This window comes from Trachurus japonicus, chromosome 23 (assembly GCF_045865225.1).
Source record: "Trachurus japonicus isolate A0001 chromosome 23, Traja_1.0".
Classification (NCBI taxonomy): domain Eukaryota; kingdom Metazoa; phylum Chordata; class Actinopteri; order Carangiformes; family Carangidae; genus Trachurus; species Trachurus japonicus.
The window spans coordinates 4,975,405-4,988,608 of record NC_140929.1 but is presented as its reverse complement, the minus strand read 5'-3'; the positions used below and the strand labels follow the sequence as shown (position 1 = coordinate 4,988,608).

Genomic DNA, 13,204 nt, shown 5'->3' with positions numbered 1-13,204 from the left:
CCCTTGTCATGTTATGTTATGTTATGTCTTCCCAGTTGGCGCAAATGTGTGTATTACTAAAAGAAAATTTATAAAAAAGTAAACAAAAAATAATAATATATATATAAATGTATTCAGCTGTATATTTTTTCCAATAAACTGGAATAGAATTGCTGGATTTCCTATTTACAGCATTGTTGTTAAAAAAAAGTGTGGATTTTATTTTGAAGGCACGTTACCTCGTCTTTTCCGTTGACTTTACGCCACACGGCTTTTCCTAACGGTTGCCTCTCGCGACCACTTGGGGCGTTCTAACTGCTTCTAACCGTCTCGAACGATTGGTCGGTCGGTCGTTTGCTCGCGAGCAGAGGAAGTGGCGGCGGTTTGAAGCGGCGCTGGAGCATCACGGGAATTGTAGTTTTTAAGCGAAGTTTAGCCGCCGGCTAACTTTGAAGGCTACCAACTTCTCAATTCAACAACGGCTGCTGCCTGGCTGCCGTTGTATTGGGTGTTTGTTGCCGACTACAACTTCATAATGCTGAACGGGCTGCGTATAGATGGCGGAGAGCAATGACTGAGGAGTTCGATGAAGATGTGGTATTTGAGGTTTGTGTCTTGTCTTGTGCTACTGTTTTTTTTGTGTGTGTATGCCGAAACTTGTAATGCTGCTTTGTCATGCTGAGGTTAAATATACGTTACCGCACAAGATTCATTTTACACGACTTAGCTTTTAGCTTTTAGCTTAGCTTAGCTTGGCGAGCTAGTAGGAAAGCTAAGTTAGCTTCACACACACAAGCAGTAACTAGCCGTTTGCTCCTGTTGCTATGCAGTCACAGTGTCAGTGCGTTGTGTTGTGTTGTGTTGTGTCAGGGCAGAAAACAAAATCCACATTATCTGACTGGCTTTCATTCACCCTGGTGGTTGAATGTTATTGTTTCTGCCAAGGAGCTTTGGTTGGTCATGAGAGCGGCTGAGCTGGGGGCAAAGTGTGCGCATTGTTGTTGGGGGGTGTTTCATCATTAATACCAGACCAGTTGCTGAATGAGAAGAAGGAGAAGGAGGAGGAGGAGGTGGATGAGGAGGTGGAGGGGTGGGGATGACCAGATCCAATGCGTCGGTTCTGGAAGAAAGACACACACACATACACATTCACATTCACATTCACACATTCACACAAACGCGTACACACACACAGAGAGAGAGAGAGAGAGAGAGCTACATATGGATGGTGACAACATGAGCTGCGACTTCGTGTGACAATGCATGTGAGTAGCATTTCGTTGTCTTGACTGCTATTAGATTGAAATGAGATGCTCACATCACATCCCACAGCAGCACAGATGCTCAGAGTGATGTTTTTCTTTTGCCCCAGCAGCTGACAAGAGAAGTGGGTCAGCAGGCAGGCAGGCATCTTTTGGGCAATTTCTACCATGGGATGTTTGCTTTTTTTTCTCCCTCAATCTCCTACCTCTATGCTTATTTCTTCATGGCTGAGCTCTCTGTCTCTCTGTTCAGGGGGCATGAAACGACAATACCCGTGTTTATCCTCCTCTTCATGCAAGAAGATCAGATTATTCCATGGTAACTTGTGCTTGCTTACATTTGTTGTCCAGTTCTCCGGCTGCAGAAAAGGAATTAGGGAGGAGGATCGTGTCTCGGCTGCATTGACAAGAGGCTTAAAAAAAGAGACAATCCTGGCATCTGTAATGTGTTGATTTACAGATTCACATGTGAAGGCACGTACTGTAAGTCTGTACGGCGTTCATTCCTGCCTGAATAGTAAAGTACCGTGAGCTGCATGGAGGAGGAGATAGATGGATAGACTGATAGGGGCTAATGTGGATGAGGGTGGAGTCTCTCAACTTCAGCTGATGAATCCCTGGAGGAAAGAAGAGAAGAGCAGCTCAGCGAATCAGGGATGCTTGCTTCTCCTCTCGCTTATCAGCGTTCTTCGGACACCTTTTGGAAAAACTTAGGGGGGAAAAATCAGGATGAGTATTATCGGCTCAACCCGCATGGAGCTGAGCTGAGCACCACGTTTTCACTCCTCAGCTTCTTCTCCATCCATCCGTATCCCACACTCCTCCTTCTCATCCATCACTCCTCCTCACTCCGTCTCTGTCTCTGTTTCTTTCTCTTTCTTGTTGCAGAACTCTCCTCTATTCCAGTACTTGCACGATCTAGGCCACACAGACTTCGAGGCATGTCCGACGGCATCGCAGGAGGACGAATATGGCGGACAAGAGGGAGACCTCCCCTCTCCTGATGAAGATCCACGGAAAACTAAAGTGAGTTTCCACATTTTCTTTCGATAATCAGCTTGTTGATTCAGTAGAAACGACTATGTTAAAAAGCGTTACAGCCAAATGAAACACAGAAAACACACAGACCTGAACTGAAAACAAAACATCATACATAAAACATATAACAAGGATATACTAAGCAAGCATTATGCATATTATAAACATTAATCCAACTGCCATTACGTAACAACTAGAATGACCTAATCTTAAAAATCAAGTGCTGACTAACTGGTGCTTTCCATCAGTGACATACACAGCTATAATACTTGAATTATATGGCAGTTCAACAGGACCAATGCACAGTAATAAAGACGACCATAAACGTGCCTAAAAGATGTTGTATAGTCATAGGACACCAGGAAATGGATAATAATAGAATTAAAATAAAGATAACTATATAATAAAATGTCATAGAAAGGCTCAAAATAGGATGGAATAGATTTTTTGGTAACCCTTTAATTTACAGGCTGCTAATTGCGCGATAATGTCAAGAAATAGCCAAAGAATAACAAGTAATTGCGTCATAATGGCTGGAAATAGCCCAGAAATATTGCAAGGACCTCATTGAGAAGAATTCAAAGCATTAAAAGCACGTGTAATCTATTGCCTTTATGAAAAATATGACATTACTATGACATTGTCCGTTATTTCTAGGCTATTTCTTGACATTATCACATACGGTAATTTGTGGCCTGTAAATTAAAGAGTTACCGATTTTCTTTCATTGTCAATTGCAAAAATCCATCCCAGTTTTGGGCTCTTCTTAGTCAATTGAAACAAAACATTTCATGATGTCAACAAGGACTCAACAAGGAAAATGCGGCGAGTTTCTTTACTATTTTCTGACATTATTGATTCCTTGAATGGTTGTCAAAATGGTCAGCGGCTTATAACAGTCATTCCAGTTTTAGATCATATGTCATGTCATATGTTTCTCTGTATCTGTATCCTTTACTTAGCAGCCACCACCATTAATCCCCCCCCCGGCCAATGGGTCTGTCTGTGTTTGTGAGTGTGAGTGTCACTGGTTGACTTGTGCAGTCAGACAGAAAGTAATTAATTTGGATATTGACTCAGACACATATATTGGCACGCAATCGCCCCACAGACCGTTGTGTACACTCACACACACGCTGGTTTTTACGTGCCTCTCTTCAGTCGAGATTAAAGAGACATGGAGAGAGTCGCTCCCGGCGCACACACACAGGTATTTTTATTCTGTTGCATGTTCTTGTTGTTCTCTCAGCAGATTCATTTTTAGCAGCTTCTCCTCTCCGTCTCTTGCGGTGCACCTACTGTTGTGCTGATTTTAGAGGAGATAGCCCAAATGCGATTACCGGGACTCGCTCTGTCTCTCTGACGTTATTCCTGCCTCTTTGAGCAACAGCATCCTCTTACGAACTGTGTATGTGTGTGTTTATCTGTGTCTCCGTGTGTGTGTAATTCTGCAGAAATTCACATGTGTATGTTTTTTTAATGGACCTCTGCTGCGCACTTCAGCTCAGGATTAAAAGTGTGAACTTGTAATGGCACTTGCATTAACGTAAGAGCGGTTGATGACTACGGTTTGAGTCGACCCGTGATTCAGTCGGACGTGTAAAATGCCTCCTGGGAGGCTCAGACAGGATCACATGACTCTCATCCTCTCCTCTCCTTTCCTCCTTCTCCCCCCCTCTCTCTTGCGACGGGAAGCGGCGTTGTGTTTGCTTGCTTCACTCAGGAACTTTCCGTGTGTGTCATGCTTCCTCTCTCCTGCTCGGCTGCTGCTGTTGTTGTTTTAAAGGAGTTAAGGAGGATGAGGGATTCGGATGAGACAGGAAAAGCTGTGGGGTCGTCTCTCTGTCCTGTGACCAGTTTCCTCCCTCTGAGCTCAGAGAAAGTTGGAAGGAACCGAGACAAACACTTTGTCCGTGTTTGTTTTCCATTAGCACTAATAAACGGCCCAAACTGTGCTATCATTTGTGGTATGTGCCAACGACCTTGACCTGACATGCTATTATTTTGAAGGTCATGGAAATGAATCTGTATGTCTGTACAGTTTATTTATTTTTATTTTATATAACACATTCCTTGTTGTAAATGTAGTTGAATTTCCCCCTAAATAAACAGACCTGAATTAAAGCTGTCTCATGCTGTTAGCTCAGAGATAGGATGTTGTACTGAATTTTTTGGTCATGCCTCCGTTTAGTGTTTTGTAACTTCATATTTACATATTATATAACCAGAAAAGGGAGGAATCTGAATCTGAATTCATCTTCCTGGGCTTGGTGAAAGTGTAGTGGTGGTGGTGGGTGTTTTTCCTGGCCGTGTTGTAGACAAGACCACACTGGTTTTCAGTTACTAGGGGAAATAAAGTGCAGATTAACCAAGACTGAAAATAATCATTAGTTGCAGCAAACTGTGAAACCTTATTTGACTGGGTGATTTATTACAGTTTGGCAACACCGCTTAAGCAAATATAGGATCATAACCGACTGTACGTTGGAGAGTTACTTTGACACAGTGCACCCTTGTTCTCTCACCTCTCCTTTTAATCTTTATGCACTTTATGTTTGCTTATAAAGTTGTAGCCAATGGCGTCTTTAATTTTGATTAATCTGCTCTGTTACATTGCATTAACATGACTAAAAAATGGGATCAGAGAATGACACAGTAAATCAAAACTTGTACGAATCAGTTAGTTAAAGAAGCTACTTACCAGTCCAGAGCTTAAGTAACTTATGTTTACAATATAAAAGGTTGTTATTGAATGAATGAATACATTTTATTTAGCTACATACTGTATAGCTGATTTCTCAGTTAGACTTTGTGGCCGAAAAGGTGTAGGTAGAAGCTAAGCTTATGTAGACCGTCCCCTTTTACTCTACAAAATTAAAAACTCATCACAAAACAAAATACAAAAAGCATAAAGCACAAGAATTACAAATAAATCGTATCTATAAACTTGCGTTTCTCATCACAACAAAATAAAAAAATCCAAACTTAAGAGTGCAAGATCGGTAAAATGAGTATTTTTCCATATTATAACGAGATCAAGTCTTTTAAAACTGGCTATTGTGCTGCATAATTTAATATTTTCAGGACAGTTGTTCCAGATGTTAACCCCTTAAACAGATACACAGTGCTTTTTTTTATTTTTTAGATTGGACGCTGCAGTGACTCGGTATCGGAAAAGCTACCTGGTTAGCAACAGCATGCTAAACTTGAAGGGTTTCTGTTCTGTTTTTGATGCTGAACTTGCAGCATTTTTATTCCAGTCTGTGTAAATAACCCGTAATATTCATGTCAGCTATGTCTGTAGCATCATCTGCCTGTGGATTATTAAACACTAAACAGCTGATCGTTTTAGCCGTACCTGTTGTACAAACACAGGTTATCATGAAACAACCTGGATGTCATGTCAGAGCTGCTGAGTGCGTGTTGTGTTGTTCATTCATTCATTCATTGTCTCGGTGGTAAAGAAAAGATCAGTGTAGGATTTTGAAGCTGAAGTGACACCGACAGAATATTGATGAGCTACAACAGGAGTGAAGCAGGATATTAACCGCAGTGAGCGTGTGTATGTGTGTGTGAGTGTGTGTGTTCACCACCTATACAAGGTTTGCATCAGACGGGAGTTGCTGCATTTGACTGAGCAGACCGAGTTGTGGCCTAATTTGAGAATACACACACACACACACACAGACGATTGACTGAGACCGATGATGACCAGTGTTGTGTGAATGCTCAGTCTCTATAATCAGTAATCAATACGACTGTAATAACACTTGTGCTTTAACCCCCCCCTCCCCCCCTAGAAAAGGGTCAGCATGCAGGTTCTGCCCAGTCTGGATCAATAACCCCATGTTTCTGACACACATACGCACGCACACACACTCACACGTTGCACAGGATGTTATGTTATGATTGTCTGTTTTTTTTGCTGAACTGATAAAGAGACTGAAGCCAAGGTCTAAAACATACAAACATGTTACAGTTCCCAAACAAAGAATTTCAGTGATGCATCTAAACAACTAAGTAGATTAGTTGAAAAAATAAACTAGATCCCATTCACGATCGGGCGCTTTACACAGTTTAGGATCGTTTCCAGGCTCTTAGCTGCTGGAATGAAAGAAAAACTTACAACAACACTTTGCCCGAGCCTGACGTTCACTTCACTTCACTTCACTCCTGAATTGAAATGTCAGCGCACTTAAGAAAACGTGAAGCTGTCTGGTTATTGGACGTCGTCCGACTCGTCCCCGAGTGTTTACACTGGGAGTCCCCTCTGTGCTGGGAATACCGAGCCTCCTTGGAAGCAAACGAAATGTGTGTTTCCGTAAAGTGTAGGCATACAAACTCATTTTTTCTTCCCCCCCTCTCTTTTTCTGGAACTAGAAAGAAGTCTTCCTGCCTTGTATGTCTGTCTGTCTGTCTGATGGCGACGGTACACTTCGAAAGGATCAAAAGTTTTTGAGTTTTATTGATGCCGAAAATATAAACACTCGGTTATAATATAATTCCACAGGAGAAATGTTGTCAGTGATGTGGTTTTTGGTGCCACAGTGGTGCTATAAAAGACCCGGGAGCGAGTGTTGTACAAACACACATTGCACTCATTGTTGTTGCCTGAAAGAGTTTGTCTCCGGGGATACTCCTTTTGACCGGGAGCGAGTGTTTTTGTATGTGTGTGTGTGTGTGTGTGTGTGATTACTGGGAAATGCAGTCAAGGATAGAAGCAGCAGCACTTCAGAAGGAGTGAGAGGACTGAAGGTGAATCATTTAGGATTTTAATATGGGATATATTTCTCAACTTGAATAATCCACTGGGGCTGAATAATAATAAAAAACTGCAGCGGAGCTCTTAGTTAATTGCCTGTGTTATAATCTTCAATGTCCCCGTGTGTGTGTGTGTGTGTGTGTGTGTGACGTGCAGGGAGGATGGCTGTGGAGGCTGGCCGAGGCCCTGTGGAGATGGAGCCCGATCCACCAGGCGGCCGCTTCCCAGAAGCTGGAGCAGCAACTGGTAGGTGGAACGAGAAGCAGAGACAGAGGAATACTGGCGTTAAAGGGATGCACCAACATTTTTTTTTTCGTGTCTTGCCTCACTCCCGAGTCCATGACCAGCAGATAGACACCATCCTTTCGACTGTGCGTGCAGTAACAAGGGAGATAGAGCCGTATCGCCCGTAATTAGCTTAGCTCAAACACTGGAAGTGTATGGGTAGTGTTAGCCTGCCTCCACCTAAAGTCATCAGAGAAACTCTTCAGCAACTCTAAACTCTAAACGAAGCAACTCTAAACGGAAACCGGCTTCATCTCAGAGCTGACAAAACTCTCCGGTAAGGCATCTTGAGCGGTCAAATGCCGCTAACGGGACGAGATCGGTCAAAACGGAGGGTTCAAGCAAAGACGGTTTATTTTGGTTCAAGCTAGCTACATCGAGGGTAGGTTAGCTTCCTATTTCAAAGTAAAAGCACAAATTCTATCGCCATGGTATGTCTGTATGTTAAGGGCAACGGGTGTTTTATTTTGTGAAAGTAACCGGAAGTGCGTTGGTCACAACGGCTAGCTTGAGTAGCGCCAAATTCGTCCGAATAAAATTGTAAACAGCTGGTATTTAGACAAATTAACGACACTCTGCTGATCTAAACGGCTACTTTCTCGCCTAAACATGTTTGAAATGTCGATAAAGTGATATATTTACAGAGTTTAGAGCTAAAATGAAATCAGCTTCTGACTGCTGATTTCGGCTCGGGTAGGAGGCAGGCTAACACCACCTATACACTTCCAGCGTTTGAGCTAAGCTAATTACGGGCGATACGGCTCTATCTCCCTCGTTACTGCACGCACAGTCGAAAGGATGGTGTCTATCTGCTGGTCATGGAAAAATATGTTGGCGTATCCCTTTAAAAACATCACATCTGTTTTATTTTTGAAATGCCCTTTTCTTTTCTTTGAAAAATGTTCTCTCCTTTTTTTTTCTTTCTTTTTGTTTTTTTTTATTAAATCTGGCAGGACTGCGTGTTCGGCCAGTACTCGGTGAGATGCATCCTGGACCAGGACGTTCTGCTGCAGGAGGACGTGGAGCTGATCGAGCTGCTCGACCCCAGCCTCCTCACCCTCTCCTCCTCCTCCTCCTCCTCTTCCTCCTCCTCCGCCACCACCTCTGGCTCACCCAGCCGAGCCAGCACCCTGCCCAGACCGAGCCTCATCGCCAGGCCCTCCCTGTGGTACGCACACACACTAACACACACACACTTGTGCAGAGGTTGGGCAAGATAATTGGATCACCGGAGAATATAATACTCTCCGATACAACAACAGCGAGCTGAAGCTGCAGCCTCAAAAATAACCACAACTCCTCTTTCTCAGAATTGTTTCCTCACTGCTCTGAAATCCTTTCGGCAAGTGAAAATCGAGTTAAGGACCCCGACTTTAAAGTCTCCTGTGTTGTTTAAGTGCGTAAAACGGTTGAATCTTCCCACTTTTCCTTAATGACAGCTGAGTGGTGTCTTTCTTCAGCTCCTCCTGAGCGTGGTAAACAGCCACATGCCTACGAATTTGTGACCTCTACAAAACGCAAACTCGATTACCTTTAATTTTTCTAATTCTGAACATTTCAGTCCTGGATCTGATTCTGAAGTAACAGCAGGACAGACACACAACGGCGCAGTCGGTCGTCGTTCACCTCCGTCTGACGAGCTCAGTCAGCGCTGGCTCTTTTTGTTCTCGTTCAGTTTTACACCCCTGGAATATTTAAATCTGATCCACTGTCCTCATCTCTGTGAGAAGTACTTTTCACGTTTCCTGCACAATGAAAGCCGCTCCATGTGTCGCCGGTTCAGTGCTTTAAATGTGAGCTAACAGGATTAGGAAATGTTGGATTAGCATTAGCATAGTAACTTAATCCATCTGTGATTCAGCTGCTGCAGGGGGAAGTGAACCGTAAACAGGCTGATACCAGGGTGATGCAATTAAAAACATTAACACTGGGCTGCATGCTGCATTGTTTTCTGTCAATTAAAGGTCCAGTGTGTCACATTTGGCAAAATCTGAATATACAACCCATTAATATATTTGTATAAGTGTATAATCGCTATAAAATAAATAGATCTTCATTTAAAAGATCTGATATTGATTCATAAAATCCTTTAATCGATCTTTTAATGTATGCAATTTCCTGTTTCCTCTGTTAGATCTGCGTGATCGCAACTAGCACCCACAACTGTAGTGAAGAGTTGCACTGTTTACTTCTGTAGTGGGTCGTGTTAAATAAATGTGCATTAATGTAACTGCTTTTGGCTCAGTTCTTAACGTAAACATTGATATTTTTGCACCAGGTTAGAGAGTTACATCTATCTTAGTTGTGTGAAAATCTCTTGTTATGACCGAGCAAAATTGGTATTAAAACTGATATACGTATCTCTAAATGAATCAATATCGAATCAAATTGATTCAGTATATCAGTAGCGATACCCAAGATGGAGGAGGAAACAGCAGAGAAAGTGAGGTAGAAGTTAGTCGGTAGAGAATAGTAAGAAGTTTTTGAGTTTGAGTTTTTTTTTGTCCTCAGAGGCCACCGTCTCTTTATTGATGGGAGGGTTGAGCGCTGCAATCTTGAATGTAGACGCTAGATGTCACGGTTTTCCCCCCGTTTTACACACTGGACCTTTAAAATTAAAGCTATAGTGCGTAACTTCTATGTGTCTGTATATATCCGTTTCCCCCAAGCCAGTACAAGTGGATTAAGCCGTTCGGCTCCTCTAACACCTCGCAGCATTTTTCAGTACTTGTTCTTTTTGTATTTGGTGACGTTGGCGACATTCCCGCGCTGGCGGACAGGAAATAATGGTGCGTTCAAGGCAACCCGTAACTTGTGTTTTTCCAACCTGTGAACTGGTACGAGTTCACGAGTCGGAAGTTACGAGTTTGACGGCCGTTACAGTGCACTTTCACGGGTAACAGGTCGGAAAAACAACAGTTACAGGTTACCTGGAACGCTACAAAGTCGTAAGTCGTGACTTGAAGCTGTAACTTGAAGTCGTAACTTGCGGTTTCAAAAGCCTGCCTGGAACACAGCATCGGAGAGGGGAGGGGGGGCGATAGAAGTTACGCACTAAAGTATTTAAAGCAGAAGTAAGTGGAATGTTTGTGTTAATATAAGTCTTAAATTGTTATATCTTCTAACAGCAATCACTTATATAGAGTGTTTGGTCTGAAACACGGGTCTGTCAGTCACTCTGCTCTGCTGTAAGCCGAGGAGAAAACTTTCCTTGTATCCTACAACCTTTATCCAATGAGGAGAGAGAACGGCATAAAGGGGCGGTGCTCTCTGTGTGTGCAGCCAAGGGATGCGCGTGAATGTGGTGACGTAGGGACGAGGGCGGGGACTGCTAACTCCATCGGCTGACAAGAAGTTAACCAAAACCACCGGATCGCTTACTTCTGCTTTAAGATTAAAATTAAAATTGGATGTAATGATCTAACTCTGGTCCCGTTCTCTCTCTTAGGGACATGGCCGGGCTGGTGGGCCTGACCGCGGTGCTGCTGGGTCTCTGCTCGGCGTCCGAGGGCCTCTGGTCTCTGGCGGCGGCGCCATGGGGCCTGGCGCTGCTGGGCTGGGTGGGGCTGCGGGGGATCACGCTGTGGAGACGCGGCCGCATGCAGAGGGCCGTGCACGCCAGGGCCGCGCAGCTCCAGACTCTGGTGCACAACAGCAAAACTCTGACGGGCCTGTCCCGCAAGGCGCTGCGTCTGGTGCAGGAGACCGAGGTCATCTCCAGAGGGTTCACCCTGTAAGTTTGTTCGTTTTACCTCCGCCTGCCCCATCATCACCCAATCATCCAATCACATAACAGCAAAGTGACCTCATATCCCTGTCATTTCTCCCCGCTGCCACTGCTCCACCCAAATCTGTCCAATTAATCCCCTCCTTTGTTGGCAGTGTGTTAATCAACCCCCCCCCCCCTCCTCCTTAGATGCTTTAGCATTATAGAAGGACACTGTTAATTTGGTTTGATTTGATTTAAAGAAATAGTTCAAAGTTTGGGAAATATGCTCATTTGTTTTATTGTTTTTAGCCAAAAGATTTGTTCATCTTGCACTGTAAATATGTAGCTATGTTAAAGGGATAGTTCAACATTTTTAGCAAATTGGCCCATTGCCATAATCGCTATAGTCACAGCAGTAGGTTCATTACCTTTAATTGTCGGTGCAAAGAGCCGCGAGCTGCTCAGAGCTACGCTACAGAGGCTCATGGGATTTCTTGGTTTCCCTCATCAAACTCATCAAATACACAATCCAACAACTCCAAAACGCTCTGGTGGACAAGTTGTGACCTGCACATTCACCACACTATGAGATAATAACAGAAAGTTACCAGACAGAGTTGTTTTAGAGGGAAATTCAGAAACTGTTTGCTGAAAAACTGTCCCTGAAGGCAACGCGCATCAGCGGTTTTGCATGAATTTACCTCTAAAACAACTCTGTCTGGTAACGTTGTGTTATTATCTCATAGCGTGGTGAATGTGCAGGTCACAACTTGTCCACAAAAGCGTTTTGGAGTTGTTGGATTGTGTATTTGATGAGTTTGATGAGGGAAACCAAGAAATCCCATTAGCCTCCGTAGCGTAGCTCTGAGCAGCTTTCGGCTCTGCACCGCCGTTCTAAAAACATCTTGGACCGACGATTAAAGGTAACGAACCTACTGCTATGACTATAGGGATTATGGCAATGGGCCAATTTGCCAAAATGTTGAACTATCCCTTTAATAATGTACTAAAACAATTTTATTTATAGGTTTATCATGCTATTATTTTCCTGTCTGTGCGCTGTTTGTGAGTTTGACACCCCTCGTCTAAAAGCTAAGCTCAGTTAATTGGCTGCTAAATGCACAGAAGAATAGAGTGATATCAATCTTCCCAGGAAGTGAATTAGCAAATTTCCCAAACTGCCCCTTGAACAGCATGATGTCATAGATCAGCAGTCGGTAGTGAAAGTGAAACATCCCTGTGTAGCGTCCGTCCATGTCTGAATGAATATCAGTGTGTTCGTTTTGTCACCTAGAAGAAAAAAACAAAAAAAAAACACGTCTTTTGTGTGTCGTCATCGTTGTCTCTAGCCGATGTGTGGTGTTGTTCAGTGTTGTGTGTTGCCCCCCTGCCTCTTTGGGACGTCTCCACAGTTGTATCACATTTCACTTGTCAAGTTTGCTCGACAGGGTGAGTGCGGCCAGCTCCTTTAGCAGGGCGGGGCCGGGCGCGGTGCCGCGGGGCCAGCAGCTCATCGGACTGAGGAAGGCCCTGTACCGGGCGCTCCGCTCTGCCTTCAGATCCTCCAGGAGAGCCACCTGTCACATGCTCAAGGCATATCCTTTAAAACCTGGAGAGAGAGAGAACTTTTGTTACCTTTTATTTTTTATTTTTTTAACGGAAAAACGTCTCTTGAGCTCCTTTCGAACATGATGTCAGCTTATAAAAGCGGCCAAAGCGTCTGGTGGTCGACTGACGACTAGTGCTGGGTATCACTACTGATTTACTGAATCAATTAAAATTCTGATTCACAACAAGGTCCCGATTCGATTTTGATTTTGATTCATTTAGAGATATTTCAGTTTAAATACCAAGTTTGCTTGGCTACGAAAGAGATGGAACTTCTTAAGCTGTTGCATCATAAAAAAGTATCTTTCAAATGAAGATCGATATGAATTGTAAAATTTAGTTTCTCATATCGCTGCTGCTGCTACTGGTGACTTACAGGGATAGTTCAACATTTTGGCAAATTGTCCCATTGCTATGCTATTGCTCCCTATAGTCTTATGGGATTTCTTGGTTTCCCTCATCAAACTCATCAAATACACAATCCAACTACTCCACAACGCTCTGGTGGACAAGTTGTGACCTGCACATTCACCACGCTATGAGATAAGCGTGTATAATTAT

At 43.4% G+C, this 13,204-nt stretch overlaps 1 protein-coding gene across 2 annotated transcripts in view; it reads left to right on the top strand.

The window, feature by feature from the left end:
• The first annotated feature begins 361 nt into the window (after nucleotides 1–361).
• Nucleotides 362–13,204, top strand: part of vezt (vezatin, adherens junctions transmembrane protein) — a 28,711-nt gene continuing 15,868 nt past the window's right edge. Inside the window, exons 1-6 of one of the 2 annotated variants that reach the window (XM_085769283.1) lie at nucleotides 362–585; nucleotides 2,130–2,267; nucleotides 7,198–7,287; nucleotides 8,280–8,494; nucleotides 10,775–11,059; nucleotides 12,472–12,630. In XM_085769283.1, coding sequence (XP_085625409.1) covers nucleotides 550–585; nucleotides 2,130–2,267; nucleotides 7,198–7,287; nucleotides 8,280–8,494; nucleotides 10,775–11,059; nucleotides 12,472–12,630 — 923 coding nt within the window. In that variant the 5' untranslated portion in view covers nucleotides 362–549. The remainder of the gene's footprint in view (nucleotides 586–2,129; nucleotides 2,268–7,197; nucleotides 7,288–8,279; nucleotides 8,495–10,774; nucleotides 11,060–12,471; nucleotides 12,631–13,204) is intronic. The other variant, XM_085769284.1, reaches the window with a different exon arrangement.